The following is a 27488-nucleotide window of genomic DNA, read 5'->3' on the forward strand; positions in this document are numbered from 1 at the left end:
ATATGTCTTTGAAGATACATTTCCTACATTCTCACATGGATTTTTTCCCGGAAAATCTTGGTGACGAGAGTGATGAGCACGGCGAACGTTTTCACCAACAAATGAAGATGATGGAACGTCGTTACCAAGGGTTTTGGGATGAAGCAATGATGGGTGACTATTGTTGGTTTCTGATTCGAGAAACAAGTTCAAAACATTGAAGACAAAGTCATTCGATTCTCAATCATTTTTAATAAAACCTAAATAAATTTCTTTTGTATCAACTCGGTTTTAAATCCTGATATGCCTTAATCAAATTGATATGTAAGGAAAAGAATCTCCCATGAAAACTTTACATGCGATTTGGATACTTACAACGACACCTAGAAAAGGAACTCTAAAGCTGTTGTATTTCAGCAACATTTTTAAGTGTTTTACAAAAATGCTCATAACTTCGACAATTTCCAACCGATTTCATCCATTAAAGGCTCATTTTCTCCGGTTTTGAATGGACTTTAAGAATAAATTATGGAATGATTTTTTGAATCTTTTTATCCCATTAAAAATGTTGATTAAAACAAGATTTTTATGGAAAATTCGCAGGAAAAATAAAAAAAAAAATGCTGTAAATTTTTAAATGACTTCAAAATTAAATTTTTAATTAAAACATAATATTCTAGTGAACGATAGCAAATTTATTTAGCTTCATTTTCATAAAAAAAGATTTAAAATTGGTGCACTAGTTCCAAAGATATTGATATCTTAGTAATCGTACTTTTGTCGAAAATTCAAAAAATCAAAATTTTTGTATATCTCAAAAATGGCTCTACTTTAATTTTTTCTGACCACGGCATTGAATTTAGCGTAGGATTTTGCATTGGAAATGATCATCACCTTACCGAGTTCTAAAATGCTGTAAACTAGTGAAATCGGGTATTATGATGTTATCGATGCGATGTATTGTCTTATCTTCTGTGACTTCATTTATGTACGGTATTATGGTTTTAATCTCAGGTTCTGTATGCGACGGTTTAATTGCATTCAGTTTTTCAGAAAAACTCAATAGCCATTCATTCGGGTCATATGTGTATGATGAATTCGGTATTTCCTCCATCACCTGGCCGATAGTGAGTAATTTAAGATTGTCTTTAACTTGTATTGCTCTTGGCATCTTCTGCTTGGAACGCAGTTGAGAGAATATATTTTCTATACAATCTTGTGTGAACCTTCCCAGACATATGAAGTCGAAGCCATTATCCAGAAAATAATTCTGTAGCCGTAGCAAACCATCTGTTGCTAATATCATACCTGCTTGCCAGGGCTTCCAGAGTGCCCTTTCACCGACCCTACATGTGTATATAAAGCTGCGGAAGCTTTCGAGGAACAGAATAGCTTGCTGATAAACCTCGGGATTTTTTTTTGCTTAGCGCAATCTGAAGATAGCGAGACGTTACAAGTTTAAACCACCCAGATAGATTTTGAATAAAAAATACCGTAGTCAGAACTTCCGGCCGGTTGGATTGAATGCTGTACATCTTCAAAGCAGCAGCTACCGTGTGGCTTACGTATTTTGTGCTGTTTTTAACCTGTAAGTTGTTATATTTGTAGCTTTGCTATAATTATAAAAAAGATAAGTCGAAGAACATATTGTATCACCTTCATTTTCTCAAAGTTATTTTGTGGTTTTGTGAAGTCCACATCAGCAGTTGTGAGTCCACAGGCCATCTTTAGTCCAGTCTTCGATTCACGGAGTACCAAATCACGAATATGACAAATATCCACCGTTGCGGAGCACAGATTCTGTTGACTAACGGTTTCTTGAGACAGTTTGATGGTCTTATTGTTTAGCCAGCCTTGAACTGCAGATTTGAAAACGTGTACAGTATCTGGTAGGACTTCAAAAAGCCTGTGTTCGTTGAAGGGATGGCGTATTGGCTTGTTGTTAAGAACTTGACTTTCGGTGTGTAGAATACCGAGGTCGTTCCATAGTCGTTTATTGTTGCTACCGCAATCGCTAACCGCCGCATGCACCCTTATTCCAAGGGATTCGGACCGTTGAATTATGTCAAATATAATGTCACGCAAACAACCATTACTGATCGATGCTCCAGTGAAATAATACGCGACTATTTGCTTCCACCTCCACCGTATCCCTACCAACATAAAAAGTAATACGTGGGTTGCCCTTCCGGAATGGTTCGGTAGCGTGATATCACCAAAAAAGTATTTGTTGTTCAAACAGAAGTCTTTACCTTGACTGATAGCCATCTCGTCAAAAATAAGAGCGCAATCCAGGTCATTTTTTGACATAAAAGGTATTTTCACACTCATTAGCTCGAAAACGTCTCCAAGAATGCCAGGAGCAAAGTGTAGATGCTGTATATGTTCATTAAGCGTGCGAGCACTGGGCAACCGCAGGTTCTTCCTTTTTCTCTCCTTTTTCGTAGTCAGTCCGTTATGGAAGCGTCTGACCATTTATGTATCCTGGATTTACCTGCCAACAATTTATACTGGTCCTCGTTAAACATCTTCTTTGAAATTTGTTCTGCTGGATGCTGATCGTACAAAAGCTGAAGTGAGTCGACTTGGCGCTTGAGGGTTTCTATTTCCTTGTCTTTGCATGCAAGCGTTAGCTGAAGTTCCTGGATCAGACTGAAATATGTTGTATCATAATTAACAAAAAAGTACAGGATCACTTTACTATAAGAACTTTCTTACCGTTCTTGCCGCTCAAAACGGGTGTATAAAATGTTACAGCTTTGGCAAAAACTTTCACTATTGACGCTGTTCAGCTTATCTGCAGGTTCGTAGACGTATTCAGATCGATTTAAGCTATTTCCTTTCGCGATGGTATTTAACAGGTGCAACTTGCCGGTGCTCGCGATTCCACCATACGATCCTGGCAATAATTCCGCCGAACCGAATGCATCAGACGTGATTTCCGGAATATCCATACTTGTGCTAGCGTCGCAAGTCAGTACAGTGTCAGTATCATCCAATATTATGTTGCCGTGGTGCTGCTGATGTTCACCGGATGTATTTGTTTGGTCCTGGTTGGTTTCTTTTAGTAGTTCTTCATCTATTTCTACGTTTTCGACAGTCTGTGACACATCATAATTCCCTCGCTGATAAACAGGAACAGCACCCGGTTGTTTTCTCACATTCCCGCCTTGTTTCGGGACATACAGCTGTGCGTGATCGAAGTGCAACTAAAAAGAAACTTAGCAATAGTTTTAGGTGCTAATGTAAACAAGAAACGTACTTACACTGCATAGTAGACTGATGCAAATTTTGACATTTTCGCTCCACAGTGCTCAAACGGTTCCAAATTGGGTCCTGATTAGTCTCCCAAAATTTGAACTCATTTGATAAGAAACTGACTTTTATGTCTTCACTTTACGGTTTCAATAACGTTAGATTTTTTTTTTTTTTTTTTTTTCTTTATTTTAGAGATTTTTAGCCTGAGGCTAGTTAACGTTAGATGCAAAAGGGTATTTAAAAGTATTACTTTATATTTCTCACTTACAATAACACTGGAAGAAGATAATTTGCCTCCGCTTACAGCTGCGGCTCAAGTTCGAATGAACTGGATTTATTCTGTCTCTGAAAAGAGAATCTTTTAGTACAGTATCTCTTTAATCATCGAATACACTCTTAATGTTATTTAATCGAAACTGGGCTACTACAATTCTCCCCTTTTTAGAAAATTAATACATAATTGATTTTATAACATATTTCAGGCTTCAATTTATACATTCAAATATTTCAATAACTTCAAATTATTGCTACTCTTCGACATGGTTTACGTATTACGACTGTTTTGCGATTGTTTACTTTTCTGTATCATTTAATAGCTTTTGTTGGCTGAATCAACCCTGTATCTCGTCAGGATAGGACTTCGTATCTGCACATGACGCTTCTTCGCTAGATGAACAATGTTTGAACATCTTCTGGCACCATAGGAACATCCGGGAAACCTAAGAGGTCTTCCTCGTCAGAAACACTTCTGTGTCTCTTCTTGGATGCCGGCATGCCCATGGATACGAATACTTTCGATTGTCGGCGAGGCGTGTGGGCCATCTTCAGCTGGTTCCTATGAGCAGTTAGCTTGTGACCACTCAATGATATCTGAAAGATATTTTTAGAAAACTTTTTAATAAATTTAGCTTCCAGCCATCTAGGCAAATCTTTTTTATCAAAATTTTTATAAAACAGCTTATCCCCTGCCACTAGCTTATCAAAATCATCCGGAAGAGCTATTGTTTTACCCGATGTTTCATTATCAGTGTTTAACGGTAATAAATCATTTGTATCCTTATACAAATTATTTTTGTAATTATTCCGTGGATTAATCAAATCCAGCAGCATCTTTGGCTTGTACAAAAACACTCTTTCTGAAGGGAACTTCCCTTCCGTACCAAGACAACTATTTCTATAGTTGATAAAAAAAAGATTCAATTGGTCTTCTATATTTAAAGACCTTGTCTTCTCATCAAACAGGAATTTTTTTAAAACATCCTTGATGACTCTCACCATCCTTTCCGCTTGACCATTGCTTGCTGGGTTGTATGGTGGACTTTTAAGAACTTTGATTCCTTGGCGCTCTAAGAATTTAATAAACTCTATAGATTGAAATGGAGGACCTCCATCCGTTACTACCACATCTGGTAGACCAAAACGAGCAAAAACAGGAATGAATTTTTGAATTACCGCTTTAGCATTTGTCCCATACCGCATCCATTCTACCTCAAGCCATTTAGAATGACTGTCCACTATTAGCAGAAAGGTTTTCTTATCAAAATAAAAGAAATCAGCGTGTAATCTACTAAACGGACGGTTTGTTGGTATCCATGTCTCAGTAGATTTCACCTTTGGCACTACTTCCATTTTAGCGCAAGTATCACATCCTTTAACAAACTCTTCTATTTCAGCATTAAAACCTGGCCAGTATATTGTCTTTCTAGCCAATTGCTTCATTTTAATCATTCCACTGTGATTAGCGTGCAGTAGCTTGAGTACAGCGAGTTTCTTTTTTTCAGGTACAACCACCCTGTTCTCCATTAAAAGGATGCCATCAACTATCTGCAATTTTTCTTTCAGCGCGAAAAAATTCTTAAATTGCTTCGGTACATTTTTCGGCCAATGATTTGATACAAACCTCACTAGTTCTATCAAACACTTGTCTTTTTTAGTTTCTTCCAATATCAACGAAAAATCTAGTGGAAAATCATTTGAAAAGTTCAAACTGTTTATATTTTCTTGATCTATTCCACTAGGAATTTTCTGATCGAGGGGAAAACGACTGCAAAAATCGGCATTTCCCATTCTTGAACCAGGTCGATACTCAATTTCAAAATTATAAATAGAGAGCTCCATTATGTATCTTTGTAATCGTGTTACAAAAACAGAATGTTTGCCCTCTTTCCCAAAAATTCCTAGCAGAGGCTTGTGGTCAGTAACCACTGTGAATTTTTGACCGAAAAGAAATTTATGAAACTTTTTAATTACACAAACAAGTGCCAACGCTTCTAAGTGCAATATCGGATACTTTTTCTGTGCTGTGTTCAACGAAAAAGAGGTGAAACATATTGGTTTTTCTATACCATCCACTGTTTGAGCCAATACGCCTCCTAAACCATAGGACGACGCATCAGTTACCACAACTAAAGGTTTGGTTGGATCATAAAAATCAAGTATGTTAGCTGATAACAAACTCTGTTTACTCTGTTGGAATGCTTCATCACATGCTTCTGTCCAAAGAAATTTTTCATTTTTCTTCAAAAGATTGTATAGACACCTTAGTTTAGATGACATATTTGGAATGAATTTATTGTAATAATTAATAAGCCCAAGATAAGCTTTCAACTCATTTTCATTCTGTGGTGTTTTAGCTTTTTCAATTGTTAAAAGTTTTTCTCGAGAAGGCAATAAACCATCTTTTGTGATCATATGTCCTAAATACTGTAGATATTCAACGAAAAATTTACACTTTTTGAAATTAACACGAACATTTGCATTAGCAAGCCTTTCAAGTACTTGTACTAATTTGTCATAACATTCTTTTATTGTTTTACCTGCAACCAGGACGTCATCGAGATAAGAGCAGACACCTTCAAGTCCTTTCAGAACTTGGTCCATGACTTGCTGGAACATAGCTGCACTTGATGTCGCACCTTGCGGTAAACGATTAAATGTGTATAGACCTTTAACAGTGTTAATTACAACATATTTCTTTGAACGATCCGATAGCTCGAACTGCGTATATGCTCCTGTTAGATCCAAAGAACAGAATACTTTGCATCCTGCTAACGATGCAAAAATATCCTGAGCGAGTGGAAGAGGATAAGTGTCAGGAATTAAAACTTTATTCAAAGAGACTTTGCAGTCAATTACCATGCGTATATCTCCGTCTTTTTTCAAAATTGCGATAACAGGCGAAGCCCATTCACTAGCCTTGATAGCTGTTATAACTCCTTGTTGTTCAAGCATGTCCAGATGATTCAAAAACTTCTCCTTTAGCTTGTATGGTACCTGGTATGCACGTTTAAAAATTGGTTGCTCTGACTTGAAAGTAAGATCAGCCTTGAACCCTGAAATAGGTTCGCAAAAATCCTTACTAAATACTTTAAAATATTTTTGTTTTATGTTACCTATTGCATTTTCACGAAATGTGTCAAAGCCCAGATGGTTAATAACTCCAGGGTTCAGGAAGTGTAACTTCCATTCTGGATAGAAGCTCTCCATCCAGTCTCTTCCCAAAAGAGAGGTAAAATCAGATTCGGTATTCAAAATTACAAGTTTTTCCAAACTACTACGTCCGTTAAGACTGACCTTTACCAGAAGCTGTCCAGCAACGGCAAGCTTAGAACCGTTAACTACCACCAATTTCTTGTTACATTTTGTCAAAACAATAGAATCAAAAAGTTTTCTATACAACGTCTTACTGATCACAGCAACTGCTGACCCTGTGTCAATTTCCATCATCAACCTACGACCTTGAATTATGACCTCTACTAAACATGGTTCGCTCACGTTGCTGTTACTTCCAATTTTCATGCAATTAATATCTGATTCGTCACTAGAGTTGTTTATGCTTATTCTGTTGAATTTGTCAAATGGTACTTCGTCAGTAGAGTCTACCTGTTTTACGAATTTCACCGAATTTTTGTTTAAAAACCTACAATTTTTCCTAATATGTCCTATGCGTTTGCAATAATTACAAACTGCATTGCTGTGTCCATTCCAGTCTTGTTTACCTCGCTTGAACGCATTGCTCCTGTCCCCACTTCCAGATCGACTTCCATCACGATCCTGACTTCTACTTCTTGAACGGAATCTACTGCTTCGCTGTTCTGAACGTCTATCAACGCGGTGATTATTTCTTTGACCTAAACGGTGCCTAACCGACAAAATAGCTCCTGTGTCGTTCGGATCAACAATTTCTCTGGTTCTCTGGCTTGCAACTTCATCGCTAATGATTAACTTTTCTACTGCTTCAACCGTTATTTCGTCTTCCATCAATATTTTACGCTGAAGTTTTTTATCACGAAGACCAATAATGAGTCTATCTCTAACAGCTTCATCCTTGAACTCCTTGAAGTTGCAACTTTCTGCTAATAGTTTTATTGCGAGAACAAAATTTTCAGCGCTTTCGGTCGGTCCTTGAAACTTAGTGTAAAATTTGTATCTGTGCATAAGTGCAGGTTCAGTCTTATCAAAACGACTCTTCAATTTTTGAATCATTTCATCAAAATCCAACTCATTTACATCTTTTTTTGGAAATAGCAATTTGATCTCGTCAAAGACATCATCACCACTAAGGGAAATAAACCACTGCTTTTTCTCTTCCGCTTTAACTTTGTTTAATTTACACATTATCTCAAATCGCTCTATATAATTACAAAATGATTTACCAACATGAAAATGATCAATTGTTCCGATCATACCAGGAACTGACATTTTGTTTACAATCTATCTGCGAATGGAATGTGAAAAAGGCTATTACTCACGTTTTCTGTTGTTCACTACTCACTGAATCTCACCCTCAACCTACGAGAAGCGTTCTGCTCAAGGTTCAACTGTGTCGTTCACGTCAGACGTTCTCCGATGATCTACACACTCTCACTGATGACACTCCGTTCGGTGAAATTATTCGTTCCTCCTTTTCACTAATCGACGTAAAAGACCATGCACTTCTTTCTTGCTCTCCGTATAAACTTCACGTTTCCACTTTGCAATTAAGTTGTTTGCTGCTACTGACTTCTTGTTTACTGCTATTGATCCACAAGTGTTCTCTCGACTTGTCTCAACAACCGGGCCGATTGTCTGACACTCTCACTACTTGGTTACTCACTCTTACGATTGGGATAACTCACGAGATTCCGTAGCTCTCTTCTCTCGTTGATTTTTCTCTCGGAAAATTTGTTATACTCACGTCGAGAAACGTCTCTCGCCTTCTCTTGTACACTAGGAGACAAAAGAAAACGACTCTGTGACGGGGACTGTGAAAGAAAATTCAAAATGGAGATTAGTAATTGTGAAGAGGACAATGAACGGTGAATTTGGAATTTATTTCACAAAACCAATATGCGCACAAATATTTCACTACAAGAAAATCCTTATTTTCCTGAAATCGTTCGATGCTAACACCTTCACGGCTTCGAATATGCTCAACAGCTACTCTAGCAAAATTTGCTTACAAGTGCACTGTCTGCTACAACGTAACTTACCCTAGCTCACTCTGGAAACTTTCCGTCTGAGCCTGTTTTCGGTGGATTCGTTTCACTTTCTCGTCGCCACTTTTATGTCTTCACTTTACGGTTTCAATAACGTTAGATGCAAAAGGGTATTTAAAAGTATTACTTTATATTTCTCACTTACAATAACACTGGAAGAAGATAATTTGCCTCCGCTTACAGCTGCGGCTCAAGTTCGAATGAACTGGATTTATTCTGTCTCTGAAAAGAGAATCTTTTAGTACAGTATCTCTTTAATCATCGAATACACTCTTAATGTTATTTAATCGAAACTGGGCTACTAAACTGACTTCGCACAAACCATTTGAAGTTTATATGGAAATTACTATGGGAAAACCAAATATTTTGTTCATATCCATCTAACAATTTACCATATCGCTCTGCTTTAAAAAATGATAAATTTTCTCAGCTACAACTTTGTCCTGAACCACTTTTCAATATAATGTAAGCATCAAAAGTTATCAATAATTCAAGCCACTAATGTCTTACGATTATGCTCAATCAACAGTTCAGCAGGCAACATTGGTGTTTCTGGCGCTTGGAATAGAGCACAAAAATCATGGCTACTATGTCACACTGCAAGATACAGTGTTGCTCACAAAACAGCTGCTTGATCATGCCATAAGATTATAAATCTCTTAAACAATTAATAACTATTTTATTTTACGTTTGGCTCAACAACTATATTCTGCTAAGTTGAAGCTGAGAAAAATTTCCATAAGTTTAGCTTTTGAATTTTTGAACAGTGCCATATAGAAAAAGGTAAGAAGACAATGAACAAAAAGTTTGGATTTCCCATAGTAATTTCCATATATACTTCAAATGGTTTGTGCCAAGTCAGTTTCTTTTCAAATGAGTTCAAATTTTGGGAGACTAATCAGGACCCGATTTGAAACCGTTTGAGCACTGTGGAGCAAAAATGTCAAAATTTGCATCAGTCTACTGCATAGCCTCATCGAATCCAGCAGCTGGTGGTTCTTCGGTAAACCGCAAAATTGTAACCATTGCATACGAAACACTGATGCTTTCGGAAACCGGAAAAAGCTTACGTTTTTAAATTGCGTGGCTTTAACGCCCCCGCGATTTGTGCAAAACTTCACGATGCACTTCATTTTTACACTACACGGTGAATGAGAACGACCCAAATTTGAGTTTAGTTTACTCACCTGAAGTGTCTTGAAATTTCGTCCAAAAAGGGAATTGAAACATCTATCATATTTAAAAGATTAGAAAGTTAATAACCCTGTTTAGTCAAGGTTGCAAAGACTCATTTCAGCTAAAAGAATGTTTTTCTAAATTATGAAATAATTAGATGCCATGATCAAATTTTGAATTGGTAGGATACAAGAAGAGGTTGCAAAGAATGTGTTTGACATATTAAACCTGTTTATTTCACTTCATGAGAGTCACAATCAGCGATTTTTCACAAACTCACTCACTCACTCACTCACTAACTCAGCGATCAGCAAATCGCTGATTGTGACTCATAGAAAGCAAAATTTACAGGTTTTATATTTCCAACGCATACTTTGTAACCTCTTCTTATAAGTTACAAGTAAAACATGCCATCATACCATCTTTTGGTTTTATTATTCCGAAAAACATTATTTTAGCTGAAATGAGTCTTTGCAACCTTGTGTTTAGTTTGTATAAAATGAGGAACGTAGTGTTATTACCTTGACTTGTATTAATCTTGAAAATATTATACCTGAACCAAACAGATACAGTGGTCATACCGCTGAACATACCTTTGTATTAAGAAACCTTGAAGCTTCTTTCTCGAACTTGAAATTCCGATGAACCGAAACCCTACATGGTATGAAAAAAGTACCCAAAAGTAAGTTCTTTTTACTCATCTCGCACTATAGTGTAGGAACCCAAAAGTAGGTAAAGCGGGTCAAAGTAGTTTTCATTTACTTGTGTGCAGTTCGTATGGAATTTTCCCCTAGCTTTCTACTCACAAGTAAGTTAGTTGTACCCAAAAATAGTTAAATATGATTATACTCAACGTTGGGTTCCCACATTTTACAAACTTATGCTGATTTTGGACTTGATAAAATATAAGTAAACTATCCAGTAAAATAAAGATGCTGAACAAAACAAAAAATGAAATTATTTTACTAAATCTTCAGTAAATCTGCTATTTTTTGATGAAGCTGAAGTAACTGTTTTTTTGACAGCACTTTACTGGTTGTCCAGCAATATTTTTGTTTTCCACCTTTGCTGAATTATTAATAATATTTTATCCATTTGTTTTCGTTTTGATAAATTGGGTAATTTAATGCAATTCCTACGCTGTTTTTAATGCATGATTTCTTTAAAGAATAATTTATTTTAAAAATGTCACAGTATACAGTTGATTTGGTAACATCGTTTCACTGCAGCACCACGATCCCATTTATTAGTCAATGATTTGAGCTATCCAGAGTGAACATCTAGCATACAGTGCTTGCTAAAATTAAATAGAAAATGTTGCTTAATTGATAAAATGATAAATTTTATTCACTTACTTTATGATTTCTGATCAATTCGACTAGGACGGCACGATGAATTAGATAAAAACAGCACTTTCATTCAAGAACATTAAACGCGGGACTGTGATTCTAAAAAAAACGTCAAAAACAGATAACAGTTTTGACAGCTCATGTTGTTAGCTGAGCATTCAGCAACATTTTCTGTATAGCTTTATTATTCAGTATAAAGTGCTTTTGCTGGAATCAGTTCAACAATCCATTTTGCTGAAACTTGATTCAGGTTTTTGGTGGGTAGATCTATTCTGGAATTTGTACATTAAGTAGATCGCCAAATATGGGAATTTTCAACGAAATACGATATAAATTGTCATCAATACACAATTTCAGGTTTATTTAATTGATCGTTACGTTAAACGTGTAATTTTATATTCATAAACCTGCTCCAGTTGGTAGTTGAAAATTACAAAATATTTTTATCTTTGAATGCTGCTGATTTTTATGAACCTGCGCTTCCGATTTTACACTCATACAGAATTCGTCCAACATCGCACAATTAATATGTTAAAATGTGGCATTCATCAACCTAAGAACGGAAGTATCGACACCAAGTGGTTGTGTAGATTGATACGAGCTTTCTTCTATAAATATGCATCCACACTTGGCGCTCCCGCTCAGTTGCGAAAGAGCAGTGTGTCGGTTCAGAAGTTACGGTCACTCGAGTGATCAAGTTGGGTAAATCCCCGAACCAAGATGGGGAATCTGCTGTTGATCATGTCGCTACTGGTGGCGGCACTAGCATTCGAGGGTTAGTGCGTGTAACATTGAAATCAAACCTGTAGAATGACAGTGGTTTTCATCCTTAGTCAGTGCCATCGGAGGATGTCCAGATGGGAAGGGCGTCTGCGTCGATAGCCGATACTGCAAGGGAGACCGATGGAGCAGTTCCAAAAAGCACAAGTGTTTCCTGCCGAATAAGAAGCGTGGAGTTTGCTGCGATGGGTGTAAGACGACTAGGGGAGGACCAGGAATATGCGTTGCCCCTGAAAAGTGTGAAAGTTACACGAGAGATTTTTTATTAGACCGAAAGACGCTCAATGAAGGCCAGTGGTGGAAGCAGCCCTCGGGAGTGTGCTATGAGACAAAGAATACGGTACGTTGTTGTTGATGGGAGATTCTCTATCCGCTTATCACTTAGTCTATTGAGTTTTGATTTTAGAAATTTTACTGCTGTCCAACTGAGCTGCAGAAGCCAGCACCAAGGTTGAAGCCAAAAGCGAGCGCCAAGTCTTGGGCTGATAACGGTGAGTGTGGTAAAGCGCGATGTGGAGGGGAAGTCAGTTGAATGCGTGGGGATTACAGCTAGAAGCTGATTCACGTGCCGGTTTGCTGGAAGTGTTGCTCGGGAAATCTCGCATTTTGAGTTGTGCGCAAGGTTGCTAATACTTGTTAAAGCTAAAACAATTTTTTTTTTCGGAATTATGAAACTATTAGATGCTATGAACATATTTTTTTTTATTTGTGAGATACAAGAAGAGATTTGAAACATAAAACCTGTCAATTTTGCAACTCTCTCTCTCTCTTTCGTAAACAACTCGGCCACAAAAAAACGTTTCCTGCAGTATTTGTCATTCGAAAACTTAAGTTGACGAAGGGAATCGATCAATGTAGATAAGACCTATTGAAAAGTGACAGGTGTTATGTGCCAAATACATACTTTGTAGCCTCTTCTTGTACCTTTCAAATAAAAAAATATATATGTTCATAGCATCTATGTAATTCTCGATGAACATTTCAAATAGTCCTATCTGCTTTGATCGATTCTCTTAATCGACTTTCTCTTTTCATAACCACTGCTCTGCAAACAGATTTCGCGTTAATTCTACCACATAGTTTGATAAATGAGGTTCTTGTCTAGCATCCAAAACGTCAAATACAACAGGGAAAGGTTTTGCAGCTGAGTTATTGACGAAAGAGAAAGTTGATGAAGAGAATCGATCAAAGCAGATAGGACCATTTGAAATGTTCATCGAGAATTGATTCATAATTCCAATTCCAAAAAAACTTTGTTTTTAGCCAGCTGCAGCCTTGGTCGTGTGCCGATTGAAGTGCGCAGATAAAGGGTGGGCTGATTTGCATACGCAGCAATGCTACGTACTTGTTTTACTAAGCTTTAGTAGTGATTCGTCATTTGTGTTTGCATACTGAGAGATAGTATAGAGCTTAGTGACGTTTAACGCACCCACACTAGCGGGGGCACAGTGGGTCGACTCCATACAAAACCCGGACAAAATTCCCAAAAGAGGTTTTAAATGATTACAAATCGATTCTTTCGATCAGTTCCGAGGGTAAACACCTTTTTCAGCCGTTTTGGTCCACCCAGATATGATCCCAGCATGGGTACTCCCAAGGATATGACCAATAGACTTATGCAAAATTTGAAATTTTCGCTCCACAGTGCTCAAACGGTTCCAAATTGGGCCCTGATTAGCCTCCCAAAATTTGAACTCATTTAGTGAGAAACTGACTTGACACAAACCATTTGAATGTTATATGGGAATTACTATGAAGAAACCATAATTTCGATTCATATCTATCTCAAAATTCAACAGTTCACTCTACTTCAGAAAATGATAGCTGAGCTTGTTGAAAATTTTCCCAGCTACAACTTTGTTCAAGACCACTTTTCGATCAAATTTAAGGAACATGATTCATGTTAATGATTCAAGTCATTAATGTCTTATGATTATACTCAATCAACTGTTCAGCAGGCAACATTGGTGTTTATGGCGCGTAGAATAGAGGACAAAAATCATGGCTACTATGTCACACTGCAGAATACAGTGTTGCCCACAATGCAGTTGCTTAATCGTGCCATAAGATTATCAATCTCTTAAACAATTAATAACTATTTAATTTGACGTTTGGCTGAAAAATGATTTTCTGCAAAGTTGTAGCTGATAAAAATTATCATAAGAATACCAAAATAATTTGTTAACAGTACAATATGTTAAAAGGCTAGAAGACAATGAACAAAAAGTTTTGTTTTCCCATAGTAATTTCCATATAAACTTCAAATTGTTTGTGCCAAGTCAGTTTCTTATCAAATGACTTTAAACTTTCGGAGGCTAATCAGGACCCGATTTGAAACCGTTTGAACACTGTGGAGTGAAAATTTCAAATTGTGCATCAGTCTAATGGCCAATGCAATAATTTTATTAAAAACTTGTCACACTTCGAAAAAAAATACCGACTTCGGTAATTAATTTACCGAATTCTCAACCACTGATTGGTAATCAAGAACATAACTGAAAATTAAATGTAAACTGTGCATCGGCGCTTACTAACTGTCCCACCCTCTTTGCAGGTTTCCCACCATGCCAAACGCCCACAAACCACCCAGGCCGGTGTGTTCCCCTGCATCTATGTGACGATTTGTATGATCAGTTCATGTTCTATAAAACTAGAAAACTGCATAAACAGATCTTGGATAGTAAATGTTCATCGAATACCGTAAACAGTACTTCCGTGTGTTGCCAGAATCCATCGAACCCTGATGGGCTCATCCGACACAATAAGGCAAAAATGTTTGACCTCCACAAGTGCGGCAACATATCCATGACAGATAGGATCCTAGGAGGTACCGTGGCCGATCTGGGACAGTATCCCTGGATGGCGAATATTATGTACTACCGGAAACATACAACTAGGTACGGCACGGAGATGAGAAAGGTTACTCTATGCAGCGGTTCGTTGATCCACCCGAAGTATGTGCTAACGGCAGCCCATTGTAATAAACATTATCGTCCTATATCCGTTCGGCTAGGCGAGTACGACCTGAGTAAGAAGAAGGATTGCGTGGGCCATGTCTGCGCACACCAATTCATAGAGCGTACTATAGAGAAGTGGATCACACATGAGAAGTTTTCTGGATGGACAGGAACGGCTGATATAGCTCTGGTGAAATTGGGAATTGCGGCCAAGATCATACCGGGGCAAATTTCGCCAATTTGCCTTCCACTAACCGAACAGTGGTTGATGACGAAGCCTTCACAGCTGACTGCTAGTGGCTGGGGACAAATGGGAAATCAGCGATATTCCGATGTAATGATGCATGCGCAACTTCAGCTCGTGGATTGGAATGAGTATTGTCGGTATGAGGATCAGATTTGCGCTCGAGGCGCAGACATGGAAGGACACTGCCGCGGCGACTCTGGAGGGCCATTGCAGCAGATAGTGCGCTTGGGCAGGAAGTATCGGATGGTGCTGTTTGGAGTGGTTTCCGGTGGTGCTTACAAGTGCAGCAAGGCAGATAAAACGTCGGGGGTTTCAATGTTGGTTGGATACTATTTGCGTTGGATACTGGACAATATGGAAATCTAGAATCTAAAGCCATAGCTGCGGAGTCGGATCTAAAGTGATCGACTCCTCTGATTTGAAATCACCGATTCCGACTCCGAGCTTAAAAAAAAGGTTGTGTCCAAAGCACGACCGATTGACGTGGAACTACGAGATTATTTTTCCTGCTCCGTTCAATAAAATAAATATATTATAAATTAATAACAAAATAAAGGGTTAAGAATCTTAACTTCAAAATGAACAATTCATTATTAATTATTTTTATAGCGAGCGGCTATTGAATAAATCCTTAAATTAACATTCAATTTTTGCATCTAATAAATCAGTTCCTTTATTATTCATAATTAGGTTCCAACAAGAGGTATTCAACTCTGCGCACCTTAATCCGTGTCGAGTGATTGAGCTGTGCCGAAAGCTGTGCCATGCGCTATGCGGCTATCAATGTGTCAATATTCCATGAGTTTAGCAACCCGAGATTTATGACTTTTTTTTATTGTGTTTACATTCTCAATTTATCAGATGGATCAAGGCAAGCATAAAGCTTCCCTTCATTCTCATAAGTGCGTTTGTGGATCGGGAAGTGGAAGCCATCAAACCTGTACGGTGTTCAACCCGTCCACCAGATTCCGGATCAATGTCCCTTCTGCTGATTCCTTGCAGATGTACAGAAACGAAGGCGTAGCCCGATGATGGATGAAATTGCCACCTGCTCCCTGTCAAATCATTCCCGTTTAAAGTAACTCCGGATTTGAACGGGCGAGAATTCAATCCCACCCTAGGAGCAACATCCTCGGGCCAGTTTTGAATAAATCCTCAAATCAAGTTTTCAGCAATGAGCTAGGCCTTACAGTCGACCGATCGGTGGACCACCCATCGTTCTGGGGTCCTTTGATACGAACTAGTTCAACTGAAGGATGATGACAGCAAAATTACCGGATCTGGTAAAGGGGATATTCTTTCTATTTTTTTTTTTTTTTTTATTTTAGTCACTTTAACACTCATGGGTCATTCGTGACTTGTCCGGGGGTGAGATTTGAACTCGTGACTTTGGCGTGAGAGGTATGGATGTTAACCACTACGCCGGGGTCGCCCCCTTTTCTTTTTTTTTATTCTTTATTGGGAGCAGGGAAAAGCCCATTTGAGTGGAGCTTATAAAAGCTTTTTTTCTCAAATGGGCATAAAACCTCCTCATCTTTTCGCATCAACAGAACAGTACATTTCATATTCATTTCATAGCAGGTTTATTTAAAAAAATTCCATCTGTAAAATTTAAGTGAAAATTCACCAAATGGAACACAGCCTAAGCTCCCAATAGAATGGATCAAACCCCATATATACAACATATTTCTAGTTATAGTTATAGTTTTCATAATTTGCATTATTCTTTGTCCTCTTTTCTTTCGAGAATGATTGGGGGGGAGGTAGCTCATCGATTCTTCCGGTTCGCCTCCTAGCATCGTGCTATAAGGTACCAGGTGATAACCAGGGTAGTTGATCGATAGCTCGATGACGTCATTTCGTTGGCGTCTGCAATGGGAAATTCTCATAGCAGGCGTTGACGATGGGACGTTGTCGAGTTGTTGAATAGCAACTATTGTGGTAACTCATCGATTACCTGTCGATCTGCCAAATTTGGAAAGACGTCTGCATTGAATTGTCTCATATAATAATATTCCGCCCACTATATCACAAGAAATTGCGAGTAGCTGAGTGGAATGGAGATAAGTTAAGCATTGGGTACAGGACCAAGTCTCCCCTGGGTGGTGCCAAAAGATGAGCGCAATAGAATCATCAAGTTGCCATAAGGCACGGAATGAGACTATTGCATGGCTGGGTAGTCAAAGTCTTCCATTCGTTAGTCATTTCAGGTGGATTAGAACAGGTTTAGGTTTAGGGTGGGCGTTGGCCAGATTTGGATTTTTCAGATATAATCCTAAATAGGACCTAGATTATTTAATACACTAGTAACCTCAACTTCTGTCACAATGTTTCATTGTGACTAATCAACACTCAATGGGTAAAATATCAAATTTGCGGTAAATTTGAAAAAAAAGGTAACTTGGAGTGTAGAGTGCACTGCCCACTGGACGATTCTGAAACCTGAACAATATATATAGATACATTCATACCATTGGCATTTTGTATTTGAGATAAGACAGAGACAGGATGCGGAGGGCCCGCTTAGAGGGGCGTAACCCATGTTATGGCTTCCATTTATTAAATAGTTCAGATAGGCTGGAAATGATAGGTTCATCGTGAGAAAATGTACCATATGGTGCCCGTTCACTGATCAAAATTAGATTGAAATCGTCAGGCCCTGCCCTGTTATAAGGGGATTGACGATGATTTGTCAAGTTTCATTTTGCATTTGCATATAATTGTAAGTTTAGGTTTGCTTTTGTAATTGTAAGATAGGGGAAATGACGGCTTCGGCATGCCAGACTATTTTCGGCAACCCAAATTGAAACACTATTTTCACTGGATTTTCTTACGAAAACACTTCGCTGAATGCATGCAAACGATTCTTTATGCTTTCAGCTTCAATTTGACTATATTTTTACCACTGAGCAAAAGCAATCTAACAAGGTTTTCTTGAAATGAAACACACGCACTACAAATTGTAGCTGATTTCGAGTTGCCGAAAATAGAACAGCAGATTTACATGCAGTTCAAATGGAACGGTTGCCGAAGAAAAACGGGTTGCCGACAATACTCGCTCTCACTAGAGAAGATTGGAGCTTTTTAAAAGCGTTTCAAAACAGTTTTTGACAATTCTTTCGACTGAAATTGTTAGAGCAGCTGGCAGCAAAAGATTGTAAACAAACCAATACTGCATATGTGTCCGTTCGTTAGAGAAAAAGGCTATAGAAAGAAGGTCGCTCCTTAGGTTGCCGAGAATACGTAAATTCCCCTAGATAGTTTGGCTCAATTGAAACATTGAGTTGTATAAACTTGACGAATCATACCTCTAAAATAGTAGTAGTTACAGTGCCGCATTATCTAACAACCACTGCCTGCAACTAATGTTGGAGGGGTCAGCAGGGCTGATTACGGATCAAAACTAACATAACTCTAACACTGAAATGATCCCGAAACTAACGCTCATTCATTTCACTTTGAGTCATAAAGTAGTCAAGTTTTTATTTATTTTCCTACTAATCTATCTACACACTTAGTTTTTTCTACCGAGCTCGGCTGTGCGGGTCTCGGCGGGGAGGGGGTTTCGCTGAGATCTCGGCGGGAGTGACATTTGATTGCCGAGTCTCGGATAATGCCTTTTCTAATAATCTGCCTACGTTTCTTTTATTTGTTATCTACTTCATCCCTTTTTTATTTGTCTGCTCTTCTTTCCTCTTCTCTTCTTTTGTTTTGTTTGTTTACATATAACTAATACTAATACCTCCTTGTTTTCTCTCTAATTTGTCTACTATGTCCCACCATCACGATGAGAGATGAGCTACCGTACATGGTACACGCTCATATACACTCCCAAAATAGTATGCCGCAAGTAAGTATATCACAGAGGCAACTAAAGATCCAGAAACGAAAACCGATAACGCTGAAGATAATGAGCTGTGGTGATTTATATGACTAAATAGTATTATTTATTTAGCGTTAGCGTTAGCGTTAGCGTTGTTATGATATACTTCGTAGATTGGATACTAGCGACACTCACGTCTCTTCTGAAATTCTCAGTTAGACTACTTTCAGGAATAATGCTGAGGAGTAAACATTGGTTCCAATCTAAACAAGAGTGACAGAAGCATGACTGTCGCTATTCCCGGCCACGCCCATCTTTACCATAACTAGGGATAGGGAAGGAAATGTTGATGTAGTACTTACTTGACGAGAGGCCACCGACTTAGCGACACCCTCATAAGTGCTACGGAGTTGGAGAGTTGGGTAGGGTATTCAGTTAGGATTCACCTCAAGTTGGCGATGCAACCAAAAGTATGTATTGTTTATTTGTTGTTTATTTAATCTCTCGATAGCCGGCTATCGAAAGAACATATTAATTTTGTTTAGTGATAATGAATTTTTAGAGTCATGACGGAGAGCTTGGGATTAAACCCATGATTTTCTGCTCAGTAAGCAAAAACGATCCCTCCAGGGTCATCGAGCATCTCAGAACCATAACGCTTCGCGACAATACAGGACTACGTTTTCGCTTGATATGCAAATAGTTTCCGAGGTTAATGTTCAATATCAAATATACAAATGGTGGACGATTTATTGTGCTGTGGAAGAGCTTGGGGTTAAATCCATGATTTTCTGCTCAGTAAGCAAAATCGATCCCTCGAGGGTCATCGAGCATCTTATAATCCACAGCGCTTCGCGTCAAAGTACGAATATATGCATGAACTATCTATTATTGAATAACTAATATTTACGATAATTGTTGAGGCACCGGTGACGTCATCACCGAACGCGCAGCTACCAACACACGCGCAGTCGTCGGGCGTACCTGAGTGCGGATAGCCGACCCGAATCAAACGGTCAAAAACGTAAACATAGCAACATAAGTAAACATTAGTGGATGGAAATAGTCGATTGTAGTTGAATGAAGCGATTTAGTGAATTTATGGTGAAATTGATCAGTAGAGGGCATAATTAGTTAGTTAAGTGGAATCGTTTGTGAATTGCGGTATTAAAGAATCAGGCAAATAACACGGCACTAGCAGACACAAAAGGAGAAAACACGGTGAAGTGAAAACTATTCATGTGAGTTTTGTAGATTAAACCAAAAATTAACAATTAACTGAATACAAACTAATCTTACAGTTTTGAGCTGCTGTAAATCAACGCTGCTGCAAAAAAAGAGTTTTCATTAGTGATCCGAACATCCTCAAAAATGAATAGATCTAAAGGGGATGGATCTAACCTCAATCCGGATGAGACGGCGTACAACTGCGCGATTTGTACACGTCCGGATCATGAGGACGATCATATGGTGTACTGCGAAGGCTGCACGAAATGGTTCCACTTCAGTTGTGCCGGAGTTGGATCGGCCGTGGAATACGACGAGAACTGGAGATGTTCATCGTGCTGTGAAAAAGAGCCGGATGATAGTGATTCGGAAGATGATGTTGACGATGACGATGTTATTCCCGTTGACGATAGTGTTGACGGCCAATCCAAAGCGAAGGAAGCGAAGGTCAGTGCAAAATCTAACCCGGACGACGAAAAGGAGATTGCGAAAGCAATGGAAGCGGTGAAGAAGCAGAAAGAGCGTCTGAAGAGGAAGATGGAGCAAAAGTTGGCATTGGCTAAAGCGCAGATGGAACTGGAGAACGAGGAGATGGAGATGCAATGGGCTTTGGAGAAGCAAATCCTCCAAATGAAGATTGCTTCGGAGAAGAAGTTCCAGAAGAAGAAGGAAATGGAGAAGAAGCAGCTACAGAAGGAACTCGAGGAACTGAGCGAAGGCAGAAAGCAGGCGGAAAAGGAAGTGGAGAAGCTGGAGAAAAAGAAGAAGCGTGAAAGTTCCAAAGGAACGAAGTCATCAGGAGGAAAACTACGCGTTAGCTCCACACCGATAGTCGATCCAAAGCCGTCTACATCCACGGAGGGAATGAAGAAGAAGACAACTAAGGTTAAGTCAGTACCTGTTGTAAAGAAGCCAGCAAAGGAAGAAGAGGAGGATGAAAGTGATAGTGACGACGATGGTTCGAAGGTGAGTTCGCAGGATGAACAGTCGGACGATTCTAACGAGGACAGTAGCAGAACATGTTCTGAAGACGAGGAAGAAGACAAGGATCTAAAGAAGAGTAAGCGGAAGAACAAACAGGATGAAGAAAACCCAACGAAGGCGCAGATATCGGCACGACAGTTCCTTTCGCGAAAGCTGCCTACCTTTACAGGTCGGCCAGACGAGTGGCCAATATTCATCAGCAGCTACAACACCACGACGAAGGCTTGCGGATTTTCGAATTTGGAGAACCTTGCTCGTTTGCAGGAGAGCTTGCGAGGCCCTGCACGGGAGGCAGTTTGCAGTCGGATGTTGTTGCCAGAAGCAGTTCCGCAAATCATTGAAACGTTGCGGATGTTGTACGGGCGACCGGAGCAGTTGCTGAACACGTTGCTTGTGAAGGTGAGAAAGGCAGATTGCCCGAAAGCGGACCGGCTGGGTACGTTCATCAGCTTTGGGATGGTAGTACAGCAATTATGCGACCATCTCGAAGCAACAAAGCTTAACGACCACCTGGTGAATCCTCTCCTCATCCAGGAGTTAGTCGAAAAGCTACCACCGGGGACGAAAATGGACTGGGTTCGGTTCAAGCGGCAACACGAAAGGGTAACGCTGCGGACGTTGGCCGACTTCTTGTCCGAACTGGTGTCTACTGCTAGCGAAGTGACTGGGATCGTCGATATGCCATCGAATCCGACTGGTAATCGTTCCGGTAAGGCAAAAGGAGGAAGAGCGAAAGAGAACGAGAGCCACATCAACTCACACAGCGAAGAATCGTTCGCAGAAAGAAAGCCGTGTCCAACGTGCGGAGGCACAGATCATCGGCTGAGAAATTGCGACGAATTTCGGAAGATGGGAGTTCAACAGCGGCTGGAAGTTGTCGAACGTTTCGATCTATGTCGATCATGCCTGAACGCCCACGGGAGGAGTAGGTGTAAAGCAAACATCCGGTGTAAAGTCGATAGGTGTCAAGGGCAACACAATACCATGCTTCATCAGCAGGTAACCGAAATGCGATCGGACTGCAACGCTCACAGTGTGAGTCTTCAGCTGCCGATACTCTTCCGGATGATTCCAGTGACGTTGAGCTTTGGAGAAAAGTCCATTAACATTATGGCTTTTCTCGACGAGGGCAGTTCGTTTTCGTTGGTGGAAAGTTCCATCACGAACCAGCTGAAGGCGACTGGGAAACCACAGCCACTACGGGTAACCTGGACCGCTGGAATGACGAGACTAGAACGAGAGTCAATGCTGCTGAATCTGACGATATCTGCCGTCGGATCGAAGGAACAGTTTCCGATGGAAAAAGTACACACCGTGAAGGAGCTCAAGTTGCCAGCACAGTCCTTGAACTACCAGGAATTGGTGCAGCGTTACAGCCATCTTCGAAACCTTCCGGTGGCTGAATATCCGAACGACTCGCCGAAGATCTTGGTAGGTTTGAAGCATCTTCACTTATTCGCACCTATTGAATCTCGGATCGGTCAAGCAGGAGAGCCGATAGCTGTCAGATCCAGTCTTGGCTGGACGGTGTATGGCCCACAAGAAGGAGGCAGTCTGCGGACTGCATACGTTGGCCATCATTCATGCGCTGGGGTGTCCAATCAGGAGTTGCACGATCTGCTGAAGTCGCACTATGTACTCGAAGAAGCAGGAGTGTCGGTGGAAGTTTTGCCTGAATCAGCTGAAGATCAACGGGCCCGCGAGATTCTGGAAAGGACAACGAAGCGAGTTGGGGACAGGTTCGAAACGGGACTGCTGTGGAAGGAAGATGATCCATCGTTTCCGGACAGTTATCCAATGGCAGCACGCCGGATGAAGAGCTTGGATAAACGCCTCTCGCAGAGTCCACAACTGCAACAAAACGTTCGGAACCAACTCATCGAGTATCAAAGCAAGGGATACTGCCACAAAGCGACGGTTGGAGAACTAAATGAGACCGACCCCAAGAAGGTGTGGTATCTTCCCCTCAACATCGTGATCAACCCGAAGAAACCTAATAAAGTCCGGCTGGTATGGGATGCTGCTTCCGCTGTTGGAGGTGTCTCGCTGAATTCAAAGCTGCTTAAAGGTCCTGATTTCCTCACATCGTTGCCGTCGGTAGTGTGCAAGTTCCGGCAATACAGTGTCGGGTTCGGTGGAGATATCCGAGAGATGTTCCACCAACTGAAGATACGACTGGAGGATAGGCAAGCTCTGCGGTTCATGTTCGACGGCGAGGTCTATGTGATGGACTGCGCGATATTCGGAGCGACATGTTCGCCGAGTCAGGCTCTCTTCGTGAAAGATCGCAACGCCAGTGAATTTATGTTGCAGTTCCCAGATGCCGTGGATGCGATTGTCAACCGACATTACGTGGATGACTACTTTGACAGCACAGAGACCGTCGAGGAGGCGGTGAAAAAGGCAACCGAGGTCCGGTACATCCACTCAAAGGGCGGTTTCGAAATCCGAAACTGGGTATCAAATTCAAGCGAGTTACTTCAGCAACTAGGTGAGTCGAAATCGAACCAAATTGTCCATTTCAATACCGACAAGGCTACGGGTTCCGAGCGGGTTTTGGGTATTGTCTGGGACCCTCAAGAGGACGTGTTTACGTTCGCGTTGCAGCTGCGAGAGAATCTGCAACCGTACTTGTCCGGAGACGAGCGTCCGACCAAACGAATCGTTTTGAGCATCGTGATGAGTCTGTTCGATCCGTTAGGCCTGCTGACGATGTTCACCATCCACGGTAAGATGCTGATACAGGACTTGTGGCGTACAGGTTGTGAGTGGGATGAGTCGATCGACGATGAGAGTTTCGAAAAGTGGCAAAGATGGACAGCGCTGTTACCGGATATTGAGCGAGTGAAAATTCCCCGTCACTATTTCGGTGGTGGCGAATCACTGGACTACGAATCACTGCAACTCCACGTGTTCGTAGATGCCAGTGCAGGTGCATATGGATGCGTGGCATACCTTCGAATGCTAGTAGATGGGATTCCTCGGTGTACTTTGGTGCAAGCCAGGTCCAAGGTGGCACCGCTGAGGCAGTATTCGACGCCACGTTTGGAGTTGATGGCAGCAGTGCTTGGAGCAAAAATGGCCGAAACCGTAAAGAAAAATCACAGTTTGCGCATCAACCGTGTACAGTTCTGGACGGATTCAAGTACGGTGTATTCCTGGATCGTGTCGGATCACCGGAAATACAAAGTGTTCGTCGCATACAGAATCGGCGAAATATTGAGCAAGACGAACCCGTCGGATTGGCGCTGGATCCGCACAAAGCTAAACATAGCGGATGATTTGACCAAGTGGAAGGAAGGAACCAGGATCACATCGAACAGCCCGTGGTTCATGGGTCCTAAGTTTCTGTACGAGACGGAGGATACGTGGCCACATCCGGAGCCACCGAGACCGAACGTGAAGGAAGAGTTACGTGCCAGTTTACTGTTCCACAGTATCGAGATCGCAAGGCCGCTGATCAACTGTAGCCGCATTTCGAAGTGGAATATTGTAGTCCGAACGGTGGCGAACGTTCTTAGGTTCGTGTCGAACATTCGCCGGAAGCAGCGAGGTTTGCCAATTGAATCGCTACCAGCTGATCCCAGGGTAGTGAGATTAGGTAGAGGGTCCGTATCAGCAGTAGAACGTCCGTTTTCGAGGGAGGAGTACCAAGAGGCGGAGCGCCATCTGTGGAAAATGGCGCAAGGCGAATCGTTCGCAGACGAAGTGAAGACGTTAGCTAGATGCAGAGAAGGGAAGTACGAAGCCATTGATCGTTCCAGTGATATTTTCAAGCTGTCGCCTATTCTGGACGAGCATAATGTGATGCGAATGGATGGCAGAGTGCAGGAGGGAGAGTTCGTTCCGTTTGAGCTACAGTTTCCGGTAATCCTGCCAAAGGGGCACCCGGTGACGGTCAAGCTGATAGAACACTATCACCAGCTGTTCGGTCACGCGAACCGGGAAACTGTAGTGAACGAGTTGAGACAACGTTTTTACATCCCAGGAGTCCGCAGAGAGCTGGAAAGAGTTGCGAAAAGCTGTATGCGGTGCAAGGTCCAGAAATGCAAACCGGTGATTCCAAGAATGGCTCCGCTTCCGAATCAACGAACCACTCCTTTCGTTAGACCGTTCAGCTACACCGGAGTTGACTTCTTCGGTCCAATCAACGTAGTGGTTGGACGACACACAGAAAAGCGTTGGTGTGCTCTTTTCACTTGCCTTGGAACTAGAGCCATCCATCTTGAAGTCGTCCATAGTCTGTCGTCACAGGCATGTCTAATGGCCATCCGACGTTTCGTTTGCAGGCGTGGAGTTCCCATTGAGTATTTCTCTGACAATGGGACAAACTTCGTAGGCGCAAGCAAGGAGATCGTGAAGGAGATCAAAGCGAACTGTTCTGAGGAGCTAACGAGTTCAAGGACCCGATGGAATTTCAATCCACCATCGGCACCACACTTCGGCGGAGTGTGGGAACGACTCGTCCGTTCGGTCAAAGAAGCGGTGAAGGTGTTGGACGATGGGCGTAAACTGACGGATGAGATACTCCAGACTACGTTAGCTGAAGCAGAGGACATGGTGAACTCCAGACCTCTAACCTATATTCCTCAAGAACCGGGGAATACTGGTTCGATAACTCCCAACCATTTTCTGAGAGGGCTTTCGTCAGGCGAAATGGGAGGTTGTGTACTACCGACCAACGAAGCTGAGGCGCTACGGGACAGCTACAAAAGGTCGCAGATGCTGGCTGACCGTATATGGAAACGGTGGTTGGCTGAGTACCTTCCGTTCATCAACCGGCGATCGAAGTGGCATAGCGAACAGAACCCACTGGAAGTAGGCGAAGTCGTGTTTGTGGCAGACGACGACAATCGAAAGTGCTGGGTTCGAGCAGTAGTAGAGGAGGTCATCCAAGGAGCCGATGGAAGAATTAGACAAGCAGTGGTGCGCACAGCAAAAGGAACATACAGGCGTCCGGTGGCAAAGCTTGCGGTGCCGGAGATACGTGTTAGTAAATCTGGCTCCAGCGGAGAGCCTACGCCAGTGTTACGGGGAGGGGCTGTTGAGGCACCGGTGACGTCATCACCGAACGCGCAGCTACCAACACACGCGCAGTCGTCGGGCGTACCTGAGTGCGGATAGCCGACCCGAATCAAACGGTCAAAAACGTAAACATAGCAACATAAGTAAACATTAGTGGATGGAAATAGTCGATTGTAGTTGAATGAAGCGATTTAGTGAATTTATGGTGAAATTGATCAGTAGAGGGCATAATTAGTTAGTTAAGTGGAATCGTTTGTGAATTGCGGTATTAAAGAATCAGGCAAATAACACGGCACTAGCAGACACAAAAGGAGAAAACACGGTGAAGTGAAAACTATTCATGTGAGTTTTGTAGATTAAACCAAAAATTAACAATTAACTGAATACAAACTAATCTTACAGTTTTGAGCTGCTGTAAATCAACGCTGCTGCAAAAAAAGAGTTTTCATTAGTGATCCGAACAATAATTAAATGAAATAAATAAAATATAAACTACAAACAAAACGTGACTGCTAAAATCTCAAAAAGATATTCTCACAAATATATTTCACGCCACCAGGAATCTCAAAACCATTAGACGTTATAATGATACTCTGCACATGTTAGACACAAGAAGAGGCCAAAAAGCAAGCGTCCGACACACAAAACCCGTGAAATCCACTTGCAGTCACATCAACGATTCTACGAATCGTAAGCGCTCACGAATCATAAAACCGCTGACTGCGACACTCTGAAAGCGAAATTGACAGGCTCTATGCGTCAAACACCCGCCCTCCAATCTTCTCCCGCATCCAACAGCACAAATCTCCATTACAACATCTAACGAATTCAAAACTCCGGAAATCACTCATCTATAGCAAGTGAGTGGATGCAACCCTGTATGCAACCATTCTTCATGATACACTTTTTTCTGCCTATCTTTCTATTAGGCCTGTGGACATGCGTTAGCTTCGAAACTTCTAACCAAACTGGGTAAATTTTCAGATCACAAAAAAAAACTTGAAAAAAACTTTCATAAGTAATTACAAGTAAAATAAATATTGATTATTTTACGCAGAAACGAGCAAGTAATATTAAATCTTTTGTATCGTATACTAATGCCAATTGGCTGTAACAAAAATAATATGCTAAAATAAAATAAAATTTTAATAAAATGATATGCAAAATTTACTAGAAGATCATTACTTTATTGGTGAGAAGTTTCTA

The 27488-nt window shown here is 40.8% G+C and overlaps 3 protein-coding genes across 3 annotated transcripts; 2 read left to right on the forward strand and 1 right to left on the reverse strand.

Annotated features, from left to right (window-relative positions):
- Positions 1-3903: 3903 nt before the first annotated feature.
- On the reverse strand, positions 3904-7148 carry LOC135698601 (uncharacterized protein K02A2.6-like). The gene is made up of 2 exons (XM_065218645.1): positions 6373-7148; positions 3904-4107 (listed from the first exon to the last, which is right to left on the reverse strand). Exons 1-2 carry the CDS (start codon positions 7033-7035, stop codon positions 3904-3906), a joined length of 867 nt encoding a protein of 288 aa, XP_065074717.1. The 5' UTR covers positions 7036-7148.
- Positions 7149-11905: 4757 nt separating this feature from the next.
- LOC135698580 (serine protease grass-like) lies at positions 11906-15697 on the forward strand. The gene is made up of 4 exons (XM_065218626.1): positions 11906-12014; positions 12073-12359; positions 12426-12510; positions 14574-15697. The coding sequence occupies exons 1-4, from the start codon at positions 11960-11962 to the stop codon at positions 15587-15589; spliced, it is 1443 nt and encodes a 480-aa protein (XP_065074698.1). The 5' UTR covers positions 11906-11959; the 3' UTR covers positions 15590-15697.
- A 4720-nt stretch (positions 15698-20417) lies between these two features.
- On the forward strand, positions 20418-26721 carry LOC135698602 (uncharacterized). The gene is made up of 2 exons (XM_065218647.1): positions 20418-26624; positions 26685-26721. Exon 1 carries the CDS (start codon positions 20418-20420, stop codon positions 26379-26381), a length of 5964 nt encoding a protein of 1987 aa, XP_065074719.1. The 3' UTR covers positions 26382-26624; positions 26685-26721.
- Positions 26722-27488: the final 767 nt, after the last annotated feature.

The sequence above is a fragment of the Ochlerotatus camptorhynchus genome, unplaced genomic scaffold (assembly GCF_037179485.1).
Source record: "Ochlerotatus camptorhynchus isolate MF236.1 unplaced genomic scaffold, CSIRO-AGI_Acam_v1.1 ptg000091l, whole genome shotgun sequence".
Taxonomy (NCBI): domain Eukaryota; kingdom Metazoa; phylum Arthropoda; class Insecta; order Diptera; family Culicidae; genus Ochlerotatus; species Ochlerotatus camptorhynchus.

What these genes read in the sequence shown, in the direction of transcription:
- LOC135698601 (XM_065218645.1), bottom strand. Translation starts at nt 7,035, where the DNA reads ATGAAAATTGGAAGTAACAGCAACGTGAGCGAACCATGTTTAGTAGAG. An exon ending in AAGACGGAGATATACGCATG is followed by an intron (nt 4,108 to 6,372) that starts GTAATTGACTGC and finishes AATATCTTTCAG; the next exon opens with ATATCATTGAGTGGTCACAA.
- LOC135698580 (XM_065218626.1), top strand. Translation starts at nt 11,960, where the DNA reads ATGGGGAATCTGCTGTTGATCATGTCGCTACTGGTGGCGGCACTAGCA. An exon ending in GCTATGAGACAAAGAATACG is followed by an intron (nt 12,360 to 12,425) that starts GTACGTTGTTGT and finishes TTTTGATTTTAG; the next exon opens with AAATTTTACTGCTGTCCAAC. An exon ending in CAAGTCTTGGGCTGATAACG is followed by an intron (nt 12,511 to 14,573) that starts GTGAGTGTGGTA and finishes CCCTCTTTGCAG; the next exon opens with GTTTCCCACCATGCCAAACG.
- LOC135698602 (XM_065218647.1), top strand. Translation starts at nt 20,418, where the DNA reads ATGAATAGATCTAAAGGGGATGGATCTAACCTCAATCCGGATGAGACG.